Source organism: Lagenorhynchus albirostris, chromosome 12 (genome assembly GCF_949774975.1).
Source record: "Lagenorhynchus albirostris chromosome 12, mLagAlb1.1, whole genome shotgun sequence".
Taxonomy (NCBI): domain Eukaryota; kingdom Metazoa; phylum Chordata; class Mammalia; order Artiodactyla; family Delphinidae; genus Lagenorhynchus; species Lagenorhynchus albirostris.
In genome coordinates this window covers 69,154,746-69,176,756 of record NC_083106.1, presented here as the reverse complement: position 1 = coordinate 69,176,756, position 22,011 = coordinate 69,154,746, and the positions used below count along the sequence as shown (strand labels likewise).

At 48.2% G+C, this 22,011-nt stretch overlaps 1 protein-coding gene across 1 annotated transcript in view; it reads left to right on the top strand.

Moving 5' to 3' along the window:
* NT5E (5'-nucleotidase ecto) overlaps positions 1-22,011 on the top strand; it is a 44,898-nt gene that overhangs the window by 3,416 nt on the left and 19,471 nt on the right. The window contains exons 2-3 of the mRNA XM_060167886.1: positions 11,746-11,968; positions 16,966-17,154. Of these exons, the coding sequence (XP_060023869.1) occupies positions 11,746-11,968; positions 16,966-17,154 (412 nt within the window). The remainder of the gene's footprint in view (positions 1-11,745; positions 11,969-16,965; positions 17,155-22,011) is intronic.

Below are 22,011 nucleotides of genomic sequence, written 5' to 3'. Positions count from 1 at the left end.
ATTTTTTAAAAAAAATTTATTAAAAAAATTATTTTTAAATGCTAATCATGTAACACCATGTAGCAGTTTGTATTTGCAGGGATCACCAGAGGTTTGATGATTATTTTTTTTGGACTGAGCTATTCTTAATGTTTCCTCATTGAGTGGTGTCACTCTGTATCTACCCCATACGTACACTGTGCATCCTGCTCCATGGAGACCTCCACACATTTTAGCATCTGCTCCCCCATGATGGGTTTGGAGATCGCACACATCGTGCTGCAGTTCCACAAATGCGCTGCCCAGAGCAGCCTCCTGCGGGTCCCGCCTGTGAGGATTTCTTTGGGATCCACACCCAAGGGCAGAATTGCTGGCCACAGGGACTGCGCTGTAAGGATCGCCAGACTGCTTTCCTGGAGCCCTCTACTCACCACACCCACCCCCAGGCAGATGTGAGCCCCGCATCCTTACCCCTGCTTTGCATCATTCTCCAGCTTTCCAGGAGGTGTAAAATGACATCTCATTGTTTGATCTTGTATTTTTCTAATAACTAGTGAATTTGATATGTTTGTTAACTTTGGGGGTTTCCTCTTCCCTAATTGCATGTTCACATACTTTGCTCTATTTTTAAAAATTAGGTTTGCTCTATTTTTCCTGATTTTCAGGAATTCTAAGTGTTGATCTGTAATCAAGTTTAGACATTGCAGATATCTTCTATTTAGGTTTAGTAATTTTGTCCGTAGTGTCTTTTCACTGAACAGAAATCCTCCACTTGGTATAATCAAATTAATTTTGTGTGTGTGTGTGTGTGTGTGTGTGTGTGTGTGTGTGTGTGGGTGGTTTGTGCTTTTGAAAGTTTACACAAGACTTTGTTCATTTGGAGCTTGTCATCCCCAGCGCTCATCCCCGGAATTCAGAGATGGGTACCTTTCTGCCTTTGAGAGATAATGAATCTATAATCTGGGGCTATGCCATTCAGCAGTCTGGGTCATCAGTTCCTCATCTATAAAATCTGAGGTTCCTTACATCTCTAAACCAATGGCGCCCTAAGAAATGTTTTGATTCCATTTTTTAAAATTTATTTTATTTATTTTCTTTTGTTTATTTATTTATTTTTGGCTGTGTTGGGTCTTCATTGCCCTGCACGAGCTTCTATTTATTTCCTTTTAAAAAAAATTTTTTTTGGCTGCGTCGGGTCTTTGTTACGGTGCGCAGGCTTCTCTGTAGTTGTGGTGCACGGGCTTCCCTCTAGTTGTGGCATGCGGGATTTCTCTCTCTAGTTGTGGCGCACGGGCTCCAGGGCGCATGGACTCTAGTTTGTGGCACACAGGCTCTCTAGTTGAGGCGTGCAGGCTCAGAAGTTGTGGTGCGCAGGCTTCATTGCCCCGCGGCATGTGGGATCTTAGTTCCCTGCCCAGGGATCAGACCCACGACCCCTGCATTGGAAAGCAGATTCTTTATCACTGGACCACCAGGGAAGTCCCTTGATTCCATTTTGATTTAGTGAGGGGGCAGGAGGATGAAGCACAGGTGCAGAGGCAGGAATCTGCACGATGGATCAGCGACCAGAGCAAGGTGGCAGGAATCAGGGGAGATGAGATTGTGTATGGTTTACAGGCCACCCTGAAAAGTGTGGGCTCTCCTCTGTTGCCATGGGGAGCCACTGGAGGTTTCTGAGTAGAGGGACTGTGGTTAATGAAAAATAAACATTTTGTCTTTGTCTGCAGTTCCTGGCAGCATAGCTCCCCAAACTCTTGGGGATGAGTGATGAGTGTCCTTTGTATGCTAATGAGGTGACTGATAGCTGGGAACCCCTAGGCAGCTTCAGAATGAGGGCTGGTGGCCAGAAAGGAAAAGGCCAGAGGGTAGGAACTTTCAACCTCTGGGGAGGGGAGGGGGCCCGGAGATTGAACCAATCACCAGTTGTCAGTGATTTAATCAATCATGTCAGTGTGATGAAACCTCCGTAAAAACTCCTAAACGGTGAACACACTGAGGTGCCCGGAGGGTGGTGTGCTCCAGGAGGCCACGTGCACCCCTCTGCTTGCACGTCTTGTACCATGCATGTCTTCCATTTGGCTGTTCCTGAGTTGTATCCTTTAAAATATACCAGTAACAGTAACCAAAGCACTTTCCTGCGTCCTGTGAGTGGTTCTAGCAAATTATCGAGCCTGTGGAGGGGCCGTGGGAATCCTTGATTTATAGCTGATGGGTCAGAAGTACAAGTGACCCAAGACTTGCAGCTGGCATCTGAAGGGGCAGGCTTGTGGCTCTGAGCCTGGGATTTGTGATCTGATGCTCACTCCAGGTAGACAGTGTCAAAATGGAATTGAATTGTTGGACACACAGTTGGTAACCGCAGAGAACTAGAGAACTGGTTGATGTGAGAAGACACCTCCCAGCAACAGAAGGAAATCCTCGTTTTGGAAGATGAACAGAAATGGATGGGAGGGTGAAGATACCAGAGAAGAGGAGGGGAGAAGGGGCTGGCCAGCGGTCTAGGTGGGAGATGATGGACCCTGAATGCAACCCGGCAAAGTGCTCGTGTGCCCACGGCGCAGAAAGCCAAACTCTGACAGTGGGAGTCTGTGTCAAAGTCAAGGTTTATTGCAGGGCGCCAAGCAAGGGAGTGGGAGATGAGCCTCAGATCCACTCCAGCTTAGACTTGGAGTTACTGGTGTTTTTAAAGGGGATGAACAAAGGAGCTGGGATTAATCATTGTCTTGTGACATTTCTTAATCACAGTTTCTGGAGTCAGGGTGTCTGTCTCCAGTTTACAATTCTCTGGCCAGGTGGTCCATGGCTCCAGGGCCTGTTAGGAGAACAACCTGAGTTTGTATGTTAATGATGAAATCTACAATGGGCCATCTTCCTCCTCTGACTCTGGTTGATTACTGTTCAGTTAGCACGTGGTTGAGGTCAGAGGGGACAAGAAAGGGAATAAAGTTTTGAACAGAGAGATTAATCATAAACTCAGTAAGGGAACTCAGTTTTAGGGGGACTCTGGTTCGGAACTATGGTGACGGGGAAAGAAAGGCTGAAGCCACTGGGACCAGTTTCAGTAGGCAGGCAGCGTGGCACAGGGCTGTGAGGGTGAACTCGGGGGTGACTGTCTGGGATCAGGTCCCCTTTCTACCACTTAAAATCTATGGGCTGTGAGCAGGTTCTTGGACCTCGTGGAGCCTTCCTTTCCGCAGGAGTAAGGTGGGTGTGATGGCGGTCTTCCCCCCATAGATTGCTGTGGGGTTTAAAGGAGATGATAATGCATGGAAAGTTCTCTGCACAGTGCTAGCCACGGTCACCTTCTGTTGGCAGGAGTGGCTCAGGAGAGGTTATAATCAAAAGATGACTAAGAGGGTTCAAGCCGCAGACACGGGGAGAGTCGGCATTGTTTAACACTACACCTCAGGAGTGCAGAGGTGTAGTAAGCTTACCCCCTGACAGCTGAAGCCTGTTATTTCCAGCTAAAGGCGTTTCCTGAACTTACTGGACATGCTTGTACCCTGTAGGGCTGTGGCAGACAGAAGCGGTGGAAAGAGATCTGGACAGGACCTCAGGACACCCAGGTTTTACTTCTTGGCTTTTGCAAGTCATTATCTATGTGGGTTTGGGCAGCAGATCCCTCCTCTATGAAACAGGGCATTTGGAGAGGGTGGTCTGCCCCTGTCATTTCTCAGCGCCTCAGCCCTTGCCGTCTGTCTTGCTTCTAATCTGCCAACATAGCTCGGCTGGTGCTGGCCCTGAATTTTACGCACAAGTCTAAGTTTGCCCGACAACGTTCTTATGTCCCCTTCACCATCCCTTTCATGGAGGCTCTTTCCTTATGGAGGGATGGCTTGGGTCTTCTCCCAGGTACCTGCAGGTGGCCACTGCTTCCAGACAAACAGGTTCCCAGGATTTTGGATGGAGGGTTACCTTCTTCGTAATAGAAGGCGGTAGCCACAATGGGAGGATGATGAGCCCAGGTTCAAGCCTGCTGTCTGTGAGGTTCTTTTATTCATTCAGTCCGCAGATATTCACTAGGCACTGGCCTGTGCCAGGCTTCGTGCTGAGTGCTTCGGGCAGTGAACAAGACCTGCCAGGGTGAAACTTACTGTTCAGTGGAGGGGACCATGCCCGCCTGAGCCCTTCATAACCACATAAAGAGGCTGGGTAGGACCTATGAAGGGGGGAGGGGGGAGGAGCAAAACAAAGCAAAAATGACTGAAATTCTAATACCTGTGCAGAGGGATTCTCCAGCTAAACATCTTGTCTGCAGAAGACAATGCCTGGGTACCATATATGCCCAAATCAACAGTGGGCATGTTTCCCCTCCTCCCCAGAAAACCAATCTCTAAGCAAAGAGAAGTCACCTTATATTCAAGTGGTTAATGGCAAAGCCTCTCATATGGAGGAAACTAAATGAGTTTATCTTCAATAACAAAGCAGATGTTCTGGGAAGACAGACTAGCCTTGCTGGTTTGGGAAGCTTAAAAGAGATATCTAATGGCAGCGGGAATTTTGTTGTTCTCTTTTTAAAAGCAAAGAAAGTTATAGTTTTTCCTAGAGCTCAGACCTCAGAAGTTGTACATGTCTAGTGGGTTGTGGATCCTCGGGCCTCAGTGATGTGAACATTCACCCCCCCGACCCCGACCCTGTCCTGTGGCTGTGGTCCCGGACCTTACGCTTCCTGTTCCAGTCTGAGTTTCCACACCAGAGCTGGGCTGGGTGAGACCAGCCTCAGGCACGGAGAGGAGGAAACAAAGGCAGCTTCTTAGCTCATCTTGTCCTAGCCATCTGTGTTTTCTTAACTGAAAAGGGGAAGGAACCAAACAAATCCCACAGCAGATTGACAGTGTTCCCCACTTCACTCACAGACGCCTCTGAATGCTGTGTAAGCTCCTTCCCTGGCTGTGTTCTTCAGCTGCGTAACCAGAACTTGAAAATCCCCTTGACACTTCTTTTCCCTCACCTGAATAGTTGGTTCTATATAGAATCCAAACATTAGCTGGAGCCTTCTAGCCCCTCCGAGATGTAGTTAAACCTGCCTGGAACCCAAGTAGTTGAGCAGGTGATTCTAAAGGTAACAGTGGTATGGGTATTTTGCATGTACAGAGAGCTTATATGGCAAATGTGAAATGCTGTCTGTTCAGTACTTGTTTGTTCAGTCATTCATTCAGCGAACATTGAGGTGCAGGAAAGCTGGATTAAGTCTGGGAATCTTTTCTGCTATTCAATCAGGTGCCACATTCACCTGCCAGGGCCTAAAACTGGGGGTGTGGAGTGCAACCCAACACCAGAAGTGGCCACAGCGCCAGAAATGTACCACCCAAGCCAGACCTACCTTGTGATCCTTCCCACTTATGGTTGTTGCTGAGTCTCCCTGAGTGATTGGCAGCTGAGCCCTGTTGTATGATAGACCAGATTCTCCCCTCACCCTTAAATTATAGGGTTTCCTGCAGACTCCTTCATGGGATGAGCTAGTGTCTAAATGACTCACTAAATTCATGTGTTGCAAATTTCTGACAAATGGCTTTTTGACGTTCTCACAATTGAGTTCTGCGGATTAAAACAGAAATTCTTTTCTTCTGTGTAATGCGTCCTGCGCTGCTCTTAAATCAGTTCTTCTTTCCTTCGTTTCTCTTCCACCTGGATTTAAGCCTCTTGTCTTCACTTGGAACATTTTTGACTATCTCAGCTGTCATGTCTTCATCCCCTCATTTGTTAATATAGCTGATGTCATTTGCCTGGGGGCTTCCCCTGACCAAGTGAAGCTCACACTTGGAGCCCTGGCCATCCTTAACGGGCAGGGCGGGCCTGCGTCCTTGCCAGGCTCTCTCACACACGTCCCCGTCTGTGGTTCCCACTTGCTTGATGGATGCATGGACGGATGTGTTTATGTCACGCTCTCTCCCTGTCTGCCCTACCCTTCCTAAGGACAAGGACCAGGGCCGTGTTGCTTGGCGCTGTAGAAATCTGGAAGAAACCAGTGGGTTGTTGAGTGATACTCATCCCTTCCAGAGGCTTGTATTTTTCTATAATCTCTTCCATTATGGTTTTTCATAGGATACTGAACATAGTTCTCTGTGCCCTATAGTAGGACATTGCTGCTTATCCATTCTGTGTATAATAACTATTTTTTATTTCTTTATAATTTTTTATTGAAGTATAGTTGATTTACAATGTAGTGTTCATTACTGCTGTACAGAAAAGGGATTCAGTTATACATGTATATATACATTCTTTCTATATCCTTTTACATCATGGTTTACAGGTGCTTGTATTAGCGGCAGTTTGGCAGAATAGTTAAGGTCCCGGATGCTAAAGCCTCGCTTTGTTCAGACCCCAGCTCTGCCTCTTGCTAGCTGTGGAAGACCCGTGCCTTAGTTTTCCCATCTCTATAAAGGACAAATAATAGCACCTACCTCATAGCATTGTGAGAATTGAATGAGTTCATGTGTGAACAGGGCTTGGCCATGTAGCAGGGAAGTCTTAACTATTAGTATTTCTTTTTGTCATTTTTTTGTCTTTAAAATTTTTTCTCTTTCTTGAAATTCCCTCATGTCAAATTCACTGGTAATTTTCACAGTTCTTTGTAGACAAAACTGGGGCTATGAAATGTCCCCTTTCTAATTCAGATACCCTATAGGTATCCTTTGATAGACCAAAGAGTTGATCCCCTTGGTAGATTCCCAATAGAAAGACACTTCAAAAAGTTCCATTTTCTTGCCAACTGCTATCATGAAATCTGTACAGCGTTCACATGTGCAAGACAAGACACTGAACAGTTCAGAAAACTTTGTTTAAAAATCTATTCACCAACAAATGCCAATAAGATATTAGTGGAAATATAAATTAAAACACAGGAGGGACTTCCCTGGTGGCACAGTGGTGGGAAGCAGCCGCATAGCGCAGGGAGATCAGCTCGGTGCTTTGTGACCACCTAGAGGGGTAGGATTGGGAGACGCAAGAGGGAGGGGATATGGGGATATATGTATATGTATAGCTGATTCACTTTGTTATAAAGCAGAAACTGACACACCATTGTAAAGCAATTATACTCCAATAAAGATGTTAAAAGAAAAAAAAAGAATCCGCATGCTAATGCAGGGGACATGGGTTCGATCCCTGGTCCGGGAGGATCCCACATGCCGCGGAGCAGCTAAGCCCGTGCACCCCAACTACTGAGCCTGCGCTCTAGAGCCCGCGAGCCACAACTACTGAGCCCATACGCCACAACTACGGAAGCCCGTGCACCTAGAGCCCGTGCTCCGCAACAAGAGAAGCCACCGCAAGAAGCCGGCACCACAACGAAGAGTAGCCTCCGCTCACCGCAACTAGAGAAAGCCCGCACGCAGCAACGAAGACCCAACGCAGTCCAAAATAAATAAATTAATTAATTAAAAAACCCACACACACAGGAAATGAAATAAGAGGACCAGGCGATGAATTGTGAAGCAGTTGGCTAAGCTTCCAAGCTTACCGTCTGGTTCACCTGCTTCCAAGCAATTTGGTTTCTCTTGTTTTACAACTAAATATCACTTAACTACTATTTACCAAGTGATTTTATATCCTGCCTTCTACTGAAAAGTTTCAGTGGCTCACTTACCAAATCATAGGTGAAAATGGAGCCCGTTTGAAAGAAGCAGGTGGTTTTACTATCCGTTCAGTAAACACCTGCAGGGCGCTGGTGCCAGGCGCTCATCTGGCATCACCAAGGACACTGGGACAGTCGACACCACTCCTGCCTCCGGGAGAAAGATGTGTGGACAGCGGCAGCGAGGTGTGACGGATGTGGCTGGAGGGCTGTCTGTGGTCATGGCGCCACGAAAGGCTTCTCACGGAGCTCACCTTGGGCTGCATCTAAGGCAGCTCATTGCGTGCAGGTGGATTAGTGTTCCTGGAACTGAGGGCACCTGGTCTGGCAGAAAAAACGCGAGAGCTCAGGGAGATCAGGGAGTGGCTCGCTCATACGGCGTCCGAGGAGGCAGGGCTGGGGTTTCGGTGGGCAGGGGGGGAGTCTCGCAGAGACTCACACCAGGGCTAGAAGCGGTCGGGTGGGTGTTTGGGGATGCGCGTTCTGGGGGCCCGCGGGCTGTGGTCGAGAGGTGTGTGAGCCTGGCGACCAGACACCGGCTCGGAGGCTCTGCAAAGGTGTGGGTGAAGAGCGATGAGGCAGAGTGGGGCATTGGGAGCGCAGAGAGGAGGGGCGCCCTGGCTGGGGCGGTGCAGGAGCAACGGAGCTTGGTGGCTGGTGGGTCGTGAGGGGAAGGGAGGGTCGCCTGGGTGTTGCAGCGCTTCTCCAGGGGTTTCTCTGAGGTTGTGGGGACTCTTTCCCAGCACCTGGGATCACGCGCATCCTCACAAGTGTCTCCTTCACTGGCTTACTGAGGGTAAGTTCCTGCTGGAGGTTGATGGCGGGATAGGGGGCAGCGGGGAGCCATGGGGAGGGTGGGAGAGCCGGCAGTGAGCACCAGGTCACTCCCAGGCAACTCCGTGGAGCACATCCTGCCTTGATTTTTGTAGGAAGAGTCAGCTGTGTGTAGGAGAAGGACATTTGATGGAGATTTTTCTGCTCATTCATTTATTCATGCTCTGCTCCAGGGACTGTGCTGGGTGATACGGGGACTCAGTGGGCAGTTGTGGGGTCTGCTAGGGCTGCCTGAGGGGACCTTCGGAGCAGAGAAGGACAGCTAACTCAGGGACGACCACGAGGGTTTGGGGAAGTCTTTCTTCCAGAAGGACCATCAGACTTCAGGAGCTAAGGCCATTAGTTGAATAAAGTAGTAAAGGCCTGGCATGGGAAAGGAATGTTCTGTCTCCCTATGTATGTATCAGTTGATCATCTTTTCTCCATCATATACAGAGGGACAGAGATCCGTGAGAGCGTGGAAAAGTACGAGGAGTCAGGATGTTACTTCGAGGGCTCCCCCTGTACTAGGCCTTATGCGAAACCCATTACATCCAAGCATAGAGGTGAAGAAGATTGGAGTCAAACAGAAGTGGCTCTGGTCCCAACTCCACCGCTTCCTAATCGTGTGACTTTGAACGATTGATTTAATGTCTGTAGAGCTCGGTGGTTCTCCTCTGTAACATGAGGATAGTAATAGTACCAACGTCACAGCAGGAAACCAGCTTTGCTCTGCAAACTCACCTCGCATGGTGTGTGGAGAGTGCTTAGTAAATGCCGGCTCGTTTCCATTACGACTTTTGTTTTATTCATTGACTGCTCTTCCGAGGAAGCTGCAGTTTAGAAATGTGCCTGAATGTGCTCCTTAGTCATGGCGTCAGGCCTGACTGCTGCCTGGGGGTGGGTGTCAGAGGGAGGCTGAAGGGGAAGGCGAGACCAGACCTCAGAGAGCTCAGGACATTGAACTTTATCACAGAGGCAGTGGGGAGCCTCTGTGGGACCTTAAGGTCGGACGGACAAGTTCAGATTTGCGTTTTGGAAAGATGATTCTGGCAGCCAGATGCGTGCAGGATGGTTCGGAGAAGGCGATAGTGGTAGCTGGAGGCCCGGCTGGGAAGCTGTTGCAGTTCCCAGAAGGAGTGGCCAGGGCGCAGGCAGGTGGGAGCAATGGGGTGGGCTGGACCAGAGCATTTAGCCAAAGGGAAGGGATGCTGCTGGGAGATGTGGGAGAGGCAGCGAGGGGGAGGGATTCAGCTGCCCCGGGGCTTCTGGCTGTACTGACTTGGGAGATGATAGCACCTGGACCAAGATGGGAATCCCAGAGACAGGGGCTTTTTTTTTTTTTTTTTTTTTCTGCGGTACGCGGGCCTCTCACTGTTGTGGCCTCTCCCGTTGCGGAGCACAGGCTCCGGACGCAGGCTCAGCGGCCATGGCTCACGGGCCCAGCCGCTCCACTGCATGTGGGATCCTCCCGGACCGGGGCACGAACCCATGTCCCCTGCATCGGCAGGCGGACTCACAACCACTGCGCCACCAGGGAAGCCCGAGGCAGGGGCTTTGAACCGGGTGAGCTTGGGGTGCCTGTAAGACCCTGGAGGACAATGTCCACGTGGCAGCTGGACAGACAGATGAAGAGTCAGGAGAAAAGACAGGGCAGCAGATGTTCAGTTTGGAGTGGAAGGTGTGAGTGCCAGGGAGATATTTCAGGCACCCGTGCACCGCTCCGTGCACCGCTCCAAGCACCCGGATCAGGGCTCCTCTCCCCGCGGGGCAGAGAGGGGAAAAGGCAGCCAAGGTCACCACTTTCAGGGCATTACACTCAAGTCCAAGGAGGAGACACCAAGCAAGACGAATAAAGGAAAAATGTAACTTCAGCTGTTGCGGAGTGCTAGCAATATAATGGTACAGTGTAAGGCGGACGACTTATTGGATAATCTCTTGTGAAGAGCTGTAGGAACATTCATTTTTTAAAAAAAACTTTACAGCTAAGCAAGATAGTTATTGTAACCTCATAAGGCAGACTTATTTCACCATAGGAAAGAACCATAATGTTCTAAGAATAGAAGAGAAAAAGGCAATTACCGAAGACTGGGAGAACCTTTAACTCGGCCAGCCTTTAAGAGGGAAGCAGTTAGGTAAGAGGAAGAAGTAAAAATGAGCAGATACTCAGAGACGGGGGAGGGGGTGGGAAGGCAAGTTCAGAAATTCTGAGTCTGGTCTGAGAGACAGGCACATGGGGACATGAAGACACTGTGCTGCTTTCTCCATGGAGAAGCAGTGCACGTGAGGACACGACGCACATGGCCCTTAGAGCCCAGGCACCCAGGGGGCACCTGCCGGGCAGGTGAGGGGCTCCAGGGCTGAGCAGGGTGGAGGTGGTGGGACGCAGTGGCTCAGGGAGCCCTCCACGCGGGGAGGACCCCACGGGCATGCAGAGCGCGCCGCTGCGGAGGGGAGCGTGCAGGAAGGAGAAGGGCGGGGCAGTAAGAGAATATGGGGGGGGTGTTCATTTAGACAGAGGGGTCACCCGCCAGCACTTCCAGGCCTGTTCTCAGATGACCCTCAAGGTGGAGCAAAATCGGGTGTGGTGTTGAGAAAGTTTGAGACTCACTGGTTTAAGCACTAAGTTAGCAAATCAGCCTTGGCAGCCAGAGCAGGTGGGTGCGTGCCCCCAGGAGGTGGGCTTCTTCCAGGAGGCCCGCGGACAAGGGGGCGGAAGACCTTTGAGGAGGTGGCTGGCACGTTGTGTTTTGTCAGCATCACCCCAGGGGAAGCTGCCAGACGTCAAAGTGGTCATTTTGCCCCCTATAGCCAGTCCCAGAACAGTGAGGAAAGGAAACAAGGGAAGCAGGTGGGAACAAGGGTTGTGTTAAAGCATGCCAGCTCCTCCCAAAACCCTGGCTCTGAGCCCGTACAGACTCTTGACCTGTCCCAGATCTGGGAGTGGCAGGTCAGTGGACACCCAGCCAGGTCTCTAGGTGACTCCTATGCACGTTGATGCCACCTTCAGCAAGTGGTGTGGACCCTGGGGAGCAGTTTTCAAACCAGCCTGGTGATCTGATTGCCCGTGGGCCCAATCCCAGGGCCCCAGAATAAAGTCTCTGAGCCTGAGAAGGACAGCAGTCATGTAGTCGGCTTCCTAAGGCTCCGCCAGGTTTGGGAGCCCCTTGCCAGGGTAACTGTGTTTTGGCCACACCGCGTGGCTCGCAGGGTTGTAGTTCCCCGACCAGGGATTGAACCCTCATCCTCAGCAGTGAAAGCACGGAGTCCTAACCACTGGACCACCAGGGAATTCCCCAAGGTAATGTTCTTTAAAGTATGCTTTTACTGGCAATTCCTGAGTACCTGATTCTTTTTCTCTTTTCCCTTTCTACCAGGCACTGGGAAATCACGAATTTGATAATGGTGTAGAAGGCCTGATTGATCCACTTCTCAAAGAGGCCAGATTTCCAATTCTGAGTGCAAACATTAAAGCCAAGGGGCCGCTGGCGTCTCAAATATCAGGACTTTATTTGCCGTATAAAATTCTTCCTGTTGGTGATGAAGTTGTAGGGATTGTCGGATACACTTCAAAAGAAACCCCTTTCCTCTCCAATCCAGGTATTTTCTTCTTTTACAGCACTTGTTGCTTGAAAATAGATGCACTGAATCAGAGCTTGGCATTATTTTTCTGGACCGTTGGTTAAAGTAGGAACATGTGGTATTGGACACGTGTGTGCTTAGGATGACACTGAAAAACGAGTCCAGTGTCTCCCAGTTGCCCTGAGTTACTTCTTAAAGACATTCGCCCTCCTGCTCGATGAACTTCTTTGTTGACATAAACAGTATCTTTGTTTAATTCAGTGCATTCAGAATTGGACGAGAGGGCCGCTGATATCCAGTGCTGAACCGTACAGAGTCACTCACTGGAGGATGAGAGCCACGTGACTCACGCCCTTCTTCCTGTGGAGGCAGAGCCCAGAGCCAGGGTTTTACCTCAATTTACCTCAACTTTCCTTTTCTGATATGATTATTACATGTCCAGTTAACTCTGCTTTCTCTGTTCTTAGTTATTTGTCTCTTACAGTTTTAATAACTTTGTTGTATCTGGCTTTCTGGGAAATATATATACATTTTTGAATGGTCTTGTGTGTGTGTGTGTGTGTGTGTGTATGTGTATATATACCATACAGGAGATATATATATATCTGCTATATCTATACACACACACACACACACACACACACATGTATAACCCTGAGACCATTCAGAAAACATTTTTGAGCCACTTTTAGAGGAGCACTTTGGCAGTAAAAACAAAAAGATGTTTTTTTCTAAATTATCCAAATCAGTGTTCTTTCCGCATTTGAAGAAAAAAGGGAAATAAGGGTTTTCGTTAAGAATGAACTGATAAAGGACATCTAATTAACAGTTAGAAAAGTCACATGTCTGTTGCTGCTGTTTAAAATAGTTGCAGGCCGTCGGAAACAACGAAAAGGTCAACGGTTGGCCTTGAGCGGCTCCGGGGCCCAGAGGGTCCTGCGGGGCTTGGATGCAGGGCTGGGCCGCTCTCCACGGCTGGGGACCTGGGGCTTGTCAGGCACCCCAGGCGGCAGGTGGACGTCTATCGCACGGTGACCAAGCCTTTGCACACGGTCGCCGGCTGTTGCTGAGATCATTGTGAAGCCACAGAGGGTAGCCACGGACGTGATGAGTCACTGGCTTTTTTTCTTTTAATATCTTTATTGGAGTGTAATTGCTTTACACTGGTGTGTTAGCTTCTGCTGAGGCACTGGCTTTTGAAGTGTCTTAGGAGTGCTCTTCTGCCTCAGAGGGACGTGGTCCCACCAGAGGGACCTGGTCTCGGGCTGCTCTCCACCACCCGGCCTGACCTCTTCCTCTCCCCACCCCTGCAGACATCGCTGTGCGGGCTGATCACACCTTCCCCGGGGCTCAGGGGGTGCTGCCTCTGAACCACCTGGGGCTTTTCTGCCAAGAGGCCAGGGTGGCGATTACAGAGTGAACCAATCACCGACATGGGTAGGGCTGGAGTAATGTGGCCTGGTTGCCGCAGGGCGCCCTCGGGTGGGACGCTTCTGCTGTTGGGTCCCCGTGACCCCCAGAAAACGCCTCCCCCTCATCACATTTGTCCTCGCTCTGGGCTTCCTGCATGACTGGAGCAGCCTGAGGACACAGCTGGGTCTCCTCTCAGTGAAAATCTGGAACCCAGCAGAGTGGCCAGCTGAGGATCTTGGGCTAAAGATGTGGACGTGTTGAATAACTGAATAGTTATGTGTCTCCATAATGTCTGTTCCACCCAGGGGGTTTTGAGTTCATTTAAGGCGGCATGTAATTAACGCCATAGGAGAGTCATAAACAAAGTCAGGGAGGCAGAGGGAGGGGTTCTGGTGAGCGAAGGACGTGATGGCCAGCTTGGGGGTGAGGTAGACGCGATGAAGACCTTACTTGGCCTCTCCAGGGTGTGCGAAGCAACTGGGGCAAAGGGCATTCCAGGAGTGAGGTCAGAGTCACCTGATAGGACGCAAGCTCCTGAGGACGGGGACCTGCTGGGTGTCAGCACAGGGGAGGTTCCCAGTGAAAGTTGCTGGAATGAACTCGTGAGAGCAGGCAGGTGTGGGACCACAGTCCCAAAGTGGCTGGGTGTTCAGTTTTCTGGAACATGGGTTCTAAGCAGAGAAAGCTAGAAAGGGGGACTGAAGACTGGATTGTCAGGCTGAGGAGTTCAGCATGATTTGGAGAAAAGCATTACCCCTCCTTTAATAGCCACCAAGAAAGGGACTTCCCTGGCGGTCCACTGGTTAAGACTTTGCCTTCCAATGCAGGGGGTGCGGGTTCGATCCCTGATCGGGGAGTTAAGATCCCACATGCCTCGCAGCCAAAAAACCAAGACATAAAACAGAAGCAGTATGGTAACAAATTCAATAAAGACTTCAAAAAAAATTTTTTTAAATAGTCACCGGTAAAAAGATAGAAGGGGAGTGGGGTGGTGGAGAGACAAAGGGCTCCAGAGCTCAGACCACCCTGTCTGGGACTCTGACAGCACCCCATCTTAGTTCTTTACCAGGTTACAACAGACAGGGGCTCCGAAGGGGCCATGCTCTTTCCAGCAGCTCTCAAGAGAGAAAGGCTGCACCATGCAGGGGCCAGGGCAGGAGCTGGGCAGGGGTGGAGAAGGACACTTGCTTCTCCCAAGACCACAGTCCCAGCAGCCCGGCTCCCCCTACAGACCTCTGACCCCAAATCCAGCCTCATTCCTCCCGTGCTGGTGACCCACAAGTATCATTTGTATTTCTAGCACGTTTAATTTATTTTAGCTAGATAATGAACTTCCTCTCACTCCCCTCATGATATACTGAAATATATCCCATGCTTTCTGTATGTGAGATGACCGATCCTGTGAGGTTTCTGATGTGTTAGGAGAACACAGTCCTTTGTCCTCAGAGGCCTTTCTCTCAACTTCTCTCTTTCTTCTTGCCAGCCACACTGAAGTAGAGGACGGTAGCGTTGTCTGAAAGTCTCAGCAAACGTTTCTTCAGTTATTCATTCATTCATTCCCCTGAGAGCTTGCCTCTGTGCCAGGCACTGTTCTGGGCATCAGAGATACTGACCCCCCAAAAAGCCCTGCCCACTGGAGCTTCACGTTTAGTGGGAGAAGAAAGAAATGAGGAAAATGTGTGGTGCCAGTAGGTGATAAATGATATAGAGAGAAATTAAGCAGGAGACGGGGTGGCAAGTGGGGCATAGGGGTGGGCTCACCTTGTCGTTTTAAGGAGAGACTCAATGAGCAGCTCACAGAGACGGTGACATGGCACTGGGGGTGACCTGGGAGCCCTGAGCTTCTTGGGGTGACTGGCAAGAAGCATATTATTCTTGATGGCCTCATGGCAGACAATGGTGGCCAAGCTGTTACACCTCTTGATTTTTTTTGAAAAAAATCGATATTTATTTACTTTTCAAAAGTAAAGTAGGATTGGATAGATGATTTCTTTTTTTTTTTTAATTGGAGTATAGTTGCTTTACAATGTTGTGTTTGTTTCTGCTGTACAGCAAAATGAATCAGCTCTATGTATACATATATCCCCTCTTTTTCCCGTTTAGGTCACCACAGCATTAAGTAGAGTTCCCTGTGCTATACAGCAGGTTCTCATGAGTTATCTGTTTTATGCATGTTAGTGTATATATATCAGTCCCAATCTCCCCATTCATCCCACCCTCCCTTTCCCCCTTTGGTGTCCATACGTTTGTTCTCTACGTCTGTTTCTCTATTTCTACCCTGCAGACATCACCTCTTGATTTTTAAATGTTGCCTGTGAGTTACAGCACTGCGGGTCCCACCCCACATCTGTGAGCCACTCGTTTTCAGGCCGTCCGTTTGGGATGCCCCCGGCTTTGCCATCAGCCATGCTGTTTATTTTATGTGCTCATTGGCACGTGTTGGCTTGACTGGTTCGAGAGACTCCAGAGTTCCCCACTGGAGCACACGGAGACCCCCCAAACCCCACGGCATCACAAGGGATGAGTTTAACAGTCCTGTAGCTCCTTAGAGAGTTGAATACTTTTCACACTGGAGATGGCAGACTCCTGGGTTTCGAAAGATCGTTATGAGACCGATTCATGTTTCGGCATTTTCATTTGAGAGATGGTTCTGAGATATTTGCATAAGGGAATCTGGATCCTCTAGAGGATCCCGAGTCACAGGCGGCTGGCTGTGACTTCAGGGCAGCGTGTCTGTGTTTGCAGTCACCTCTGTGCCAGTCAGAGCCATAAGCCCTCAGGCCGCGCTGGGGTTTGGCCACAGGGGTAGCACATGCCTGCGACACACAGAGCGCCCAGCTGGGGAGTCACACCCATACTCACCAGCTGCACCAGCGGTCAAGCTTCCGCTCCCACTGAGTGCGGGGCGAGCCTCCAGGGAAGGATGCGCATGCTCCCAGGGCCGGCAGTCCTTGGATGGGACACCCCCCGCCCGCTGCCATCTAATCAGAGCTCCGTGATGCTCTAATGCTGACCTTAGCCAGTGAACAAGACAGAGTTGTCAACAGTGTCGTACAATTGGCATTCAAGGGCTAATTGCTGACAGAGTTTCAAGTGTGAAGACTGATTATGTTGAACTTGCAAACAAAGCTGTAGAGTAGCTAATCTGGTTGTTTTTTTTTTCAGTTTTATTGAGATATGATTGACATCCAGCACCTGTATGGGTTTAAGGTGTGCAGCATAGTGACTTGGCATAGGTACAACCCATCATGCTTGTGTGCTCAGCCACGCTCAGCACTGGCCTGATGGAAGTCTAAATATACAAATAGATGTAAAAAAATAGAGAGATTCCAAATCTGAAGCCTCCTCACTGTTGGAATTTGAGTAACATAATATCATCCACAACCTTAAACCGGTGCAGCATTAAGCGAATGCAACCGAGCGTATTGCTGTGAATTTGTATTGGCTTTGTAGAGATTTTATACTGAATTTATACATAAGTTTTGGTCTTAGTAATTTAAGAGCTTTAGGAGATTAAGGTGTTTTTAATTGGTCTGCTTGTATAATAAGCAATATAATAAAAATTGTTGTCAATAAATGTCCATATTTATTTTCTTCCTTAGGAACGAATTTAGTATTCGAAGATGAAATCGCTGCATTGCAACCGGAAGTAGATAAGCTACAAACTCTAAATGTGAACAAAATTATTGCACTGGGACATTCTGGTTTTGAAATGGATAAACTCATCGCTCAGAAAGTGAAGGGCGTGGACGTAGTGGTGGGAGGACATTCCAACACGTTTCTTTACACAGGTAATGGCAGCGGGAGGGCTAGATGATATACGTTACTTATATAGTATAATATATACATGTAATAATGTACACAGGTGGTGCACACTGAGTGGTAACATGTATAACTCTTACTCAAAGAGACTTTTTAAAACATTTTATTGAAATATACAGTTGATTTACAATGTTGTGTTAGTTTCAGGTTTACAGCAAAGTGATTCAGTCATATGTATATGTACATTCTTTTTTAGATTCTTTTCCATTATAGGTTATTACAAGATATTGAGTAGAGTTCCCTGTGCTATTCAGTAGGTCCTTGTTGGTTATCTGTTTTATACATAGTAGTGTGTATGTTAATCCCAAACTCCGAATTTGTCCGTCCCCTGCTTTCCTCTTTGGTAACCATAAGTTTGTTTTCCATGTCTGTGAGTCTATTTCTGTTTTGTAAATAAGTTCATTTATATCATTTTAAGTTAGATTCCACATATGAGTGATATCATATGATATTTGTGTTTCTCTGTCTGACTTGCTTCACTTAGTATGATAATCTCTAGGTCCATCCATGTTGCTGCCATTGGCATTATTTCATCCTTTTTGATGGCTGAATAGTATTCCAATGTGTATATGTACCACATCTTCTTTATCCATTCATCTGTTGATGGACATCTTGGTTGCCTCCATGCAAAGAGACATTACTAAGAGTAACTTATTGGTTTCATGAGTATGTCAATTCCATTCACTTATGTAAATTATAAATATATATAACATACACATTCAAATATATAAAAGGTTACTGAGGCCCAACTAAAAGTCATTGTACATCAAAAAGCAACATGCATATAAAAATTTTAAGCATAAACAACGTAATGTAAATAAGGCCTTCACAGCTCAAGGTGACAGGACTTGATTGGTAGGTTCACAGGGGGCAGAAGCTGGAACTCTGGGCTCAAGCCCTAACCCTGCAGCATCCCAGGACTGTGGTGCCCTAGAAGCCACAGGCCCCCATGCTCTTGCAAGCACTCTCTCCTCCCTCGATTTCTTCCCCCCTCCTCTCCCTTCCCCTCTCTCCATCCCTCCCTCCTCCTCTCCCTCTTTCCCTTCCCTCTCTCTTTTCTTCCTTCCTTCCCGTCTTCCCTCCATTCCTTCCACATGTCTCTCTCTCTCTCTCTCTCTCTCTCTCTCTCTCTCTCTCTCTCTCCCCCCTTGGTATCAGGTAATTTTAGTTAGGAAAAGTCTAACTCTTTTTTTTCCCATTTGAACATATACTGTCGCAAAACTTTTGGGTCCGGCTCAGTGAGTCTTTCCCACCATGCCCTCTCCCTGCCCCAACCACTGCTTCATGGGGCTTTAAAGTATTTTCAAGAAAAGGAAGACAAGCAGGAGAGCCTGCTGGAACTGGCTTCTATCAGCTCTGGGAAGGACGACTTCAATGGGGAACAACCCTCCCCTTGGAGAGCTTGCTGCTTCGCCCGTCTCTATGTGAGCTATCTCAGGCAATCCTATTTTTATAAAAGCAGCAATTAAAAATACCCCAAACAGGGCTTCCCTGGTGGTGCAGTGGTTGAGAGTCCGCCTGCCAATGCAGGGGACGTGGGTTCGTGCCCCGGTCCGGGAAGATCCCACATGCCGCGGAGCGGCTGGGCCCGTGAGCCATGGCTGCTGAGCCTGCGGGTCCGGAGCCTGTGCTCCGCAACGGGAGAGGCCGCAACAGTGAGAGGGCTGCGTACCACAAAAAAAAAAAAAAAAAAAAAAAAAAAAAAAAACCAAAGCAGTAAGAAATGTCCAAACCTGTTAAAAGTTCTCACTAAGAAGAGAGTATGGGTAATTTTTAATTTCTTCTTAGCACCTTTGAGTGTTTTCAAATGATGAATGTATGTCGCTTTTACAATGAGAAAAAGAGACACAAATTATTTTTTTTTAAAAAAGGAAAGAAAGAAACACAGTACTGGGTCAGAAGTCCTTATTCCTGTTTCACTTGAAGGACCTTGAGTAGTCACCCTCTCTGAACCTGTTAGCTTCGCTTCAGAATGTCAGTGACGATGCGCCAATGAAATCCTGCAAAAGAGAATGTGCCTTTTGGGAAGGAGATGAATTTAGTGAATGATGAATGACTGGATGAAAGAAAGATGTGAGGATAAAAATTACAATTTGCTTATCCATAAACCTTACAGTAGATAATTACAGTCTCTGGAAAAGACTGCCTGTAGCGTCTTTGTCATTTATCTCACATTTCATGATTGCTTACCAAGATTAAACTTGTTCTCATGAAAATATTCAATTTGGACATTCATCATTGTGAGGAATGAACTTAACAATGAAAGGTGATTCCAGGACACAGTAGAGGATGAGGCGTATTTGCTTGTTTAAATAAATTTTCCCAGCCTCGAAAAACAAACAAAGCAACAGCAAGAAACAACCCTCCGCTGAATTGCCTTTGGAATTAGCTTAAAGTTAAATATGAGTAGTTAATCAAATTAGGGTTAAAATAATACATCTTTTGGAATTTTAAATCTTGCCGAGAACCATTTCAGCACACACACAGGACCGAACACACACAAACACACTCACCTGAAAGGGAATTTCACAAAGTGTCGGGATTGCACCTGGTATTTTCTATTCTGTTATTTAATTTTTTTTAAATGCTGGTGACTACCTGTTAAATAAGATTCATTGTCTTGTCACCAGTCCATATTTTTAAAACCTCAGCTTTACGTGGGGCACGACCAAAATAGCACATGGACGGTTCCCCTCCAAATAGTGAAGCCCCTGCAGGTTCTCTGGATTACAGCCACCGTGCACATGCAGACCAGACAACCCTGGTATTGCCTGACCATTCTCACGTTGGGATGAAGAGGAGAGGACTTCCACGTCCAGGCTTGCAAAATGTCAGAGCTGCGAGGATGAGGGCTAGAATGCAGACTTCTAAAGGATTTAAATCCTAGAGTTAAGGAACTGGTCCATGCTGTTGCCTTTGGACAAAAAAGTAGTTAAAGTGTGTGCAGGTTGGAAGATGTGGCAGGTGTGCCAGGGGACTCTCCTCTGCGTGTGACCCTTGAAGGCAGACGGGCTCCTGAGACGCCGTCGCTCTGTTTGCCTCCCGCTTTTTTAAGTGGATTTTGGATCATGCAAGCCCATCAGTTTGCTGTGGCCTTGGTGAGTGTAGACGTCCGTCCTTTCCTCCATCTGCACAGTTAAGGAGTTACAAGCGTGACGTCTATGATCCCTTCTATTCAAACACCCTGCTCCCTAGAAAGGCATCCATGCCAAGAGCCTGACTGCTTACTTGCGGGAATGTGGGGAAGTAAAACATTTCTTGGTAGAATACTCTCTAACTTCCTTAGGTTACTGCAGTGATTTTCTTTATACCTCCAGCTCCTTTGAGGCTCACACCTCCTGGTTACCCTGTCTCCCCCCCGTTATCACTGTCACCTAAGCCCCTCCCCGGTGTCACCAAGAATTTAGCACCCAACGTCCTGTCTTCCTCTGCACTCCAGCTCCTGCCTGCATCCTGGCTGAGTGTCTATATGGATGGTGGAGCCAGTACCCAAGTTCAGAGTCCCTTGATCCTATCAACTCGTGACTGTCGCCTCCTTTTCAGCAACCTCACTTCTGGGACCACGGGCTGAGACCTGGTCATCATCCTGAATTGCGGCATGCCCACAGCCCCACTGCCCACCTCCCTCCTCTCCTTAAGGCTCTCTCACCCTTATTCCTCTGCGAAGAGGCCTGCAGCCTCACGGAAACCTTGGTCTGGTGAACCCTCCTCCCCTCCCAGCCCAGCAGGTGTCACTTCTCCTCCTTAGCCTGGGAGCGTCCATTACAGACTCACCACCACGTCTCTGGCTGACACCCGGAAGGCGGGTGCCCAGGATTGTTGAGTGAATGCTGACAGATGCAGCTCCTTTAAAAGTAAGCTCTTTGGGGACTTCCCTGGTGGTCCAGTGGTTAGGGCTTCCTGCTTCCACTGCTGGAGGCATGGGTTTGATCCCTAGTCAGGGAACTGAGATCTCACATGCCGCAGGGCGTGGCCAAAAAAAAAAAATTTATTTTTTAAGTAAGATTTCTTTATTTGAACAGCTTTTTGTATTAAGTTCCTCATTTGTATTGCTTCTGGATTTTGGCACACGTTTCTTGAATATGAAATTCAAGCCTTTTCATTGACTTAGAGAACATAAATGATTTTAATAACCACCGTATTTTGTTCTCAAAACAAATGGAGTTCACAGTTTAAGTATAAACAAAACCAGGAAACCTTAGCGTTTGTTCTACCCACGGCAGCCAGCGGCCGGGTACTCCGAGTGCAGGGGCAGAGCCATCCCTGCTTTGTTAGAATGAGCGAGCGAGGACAAAAGCCTTGGTTGTGGTTCGCAATCATTGTTCATCTCGCCATTGATTTTCACTCTTGTGGTTGAGATAATCTTGTCTTTTAGAACAAGAAAGTGGTCTTATTATTTACTACATCCACAGGACAGGGAAACACTCTCCAACAAAGAACCGCTTCCTTTGGGCGTCCATAGGATTGCTGATGTGTGGGTGTATTGAGTGAGCCGGGAGAACGAGCCAGAGGACAGAGGTGTGGCCGGTAACTTCAAAGATGATGTCCTTGGTGGTACCGGGACTCACTTGTCCCAGGGGTCGCTACTCAGGACCCCTCGGTCAGCTTCCAGCCATAGCCCAGCACAGCACCAGCTTCCTTCACGGAGCAAAGCCAGAGCCTTCTGCTTAACGATTTTTGCAGCCACATAACACTGATCGGTTTTAGTTACGTCTCATGAAACCGCTTTCCAGGGCGAAGCGGGGTGAGCCAAACCCCAAATGATCTGTAAAACAGGGTCACATCCTTTGGCAGGGTTGAGTTGTCAGGCAAGCTGATGACCGACT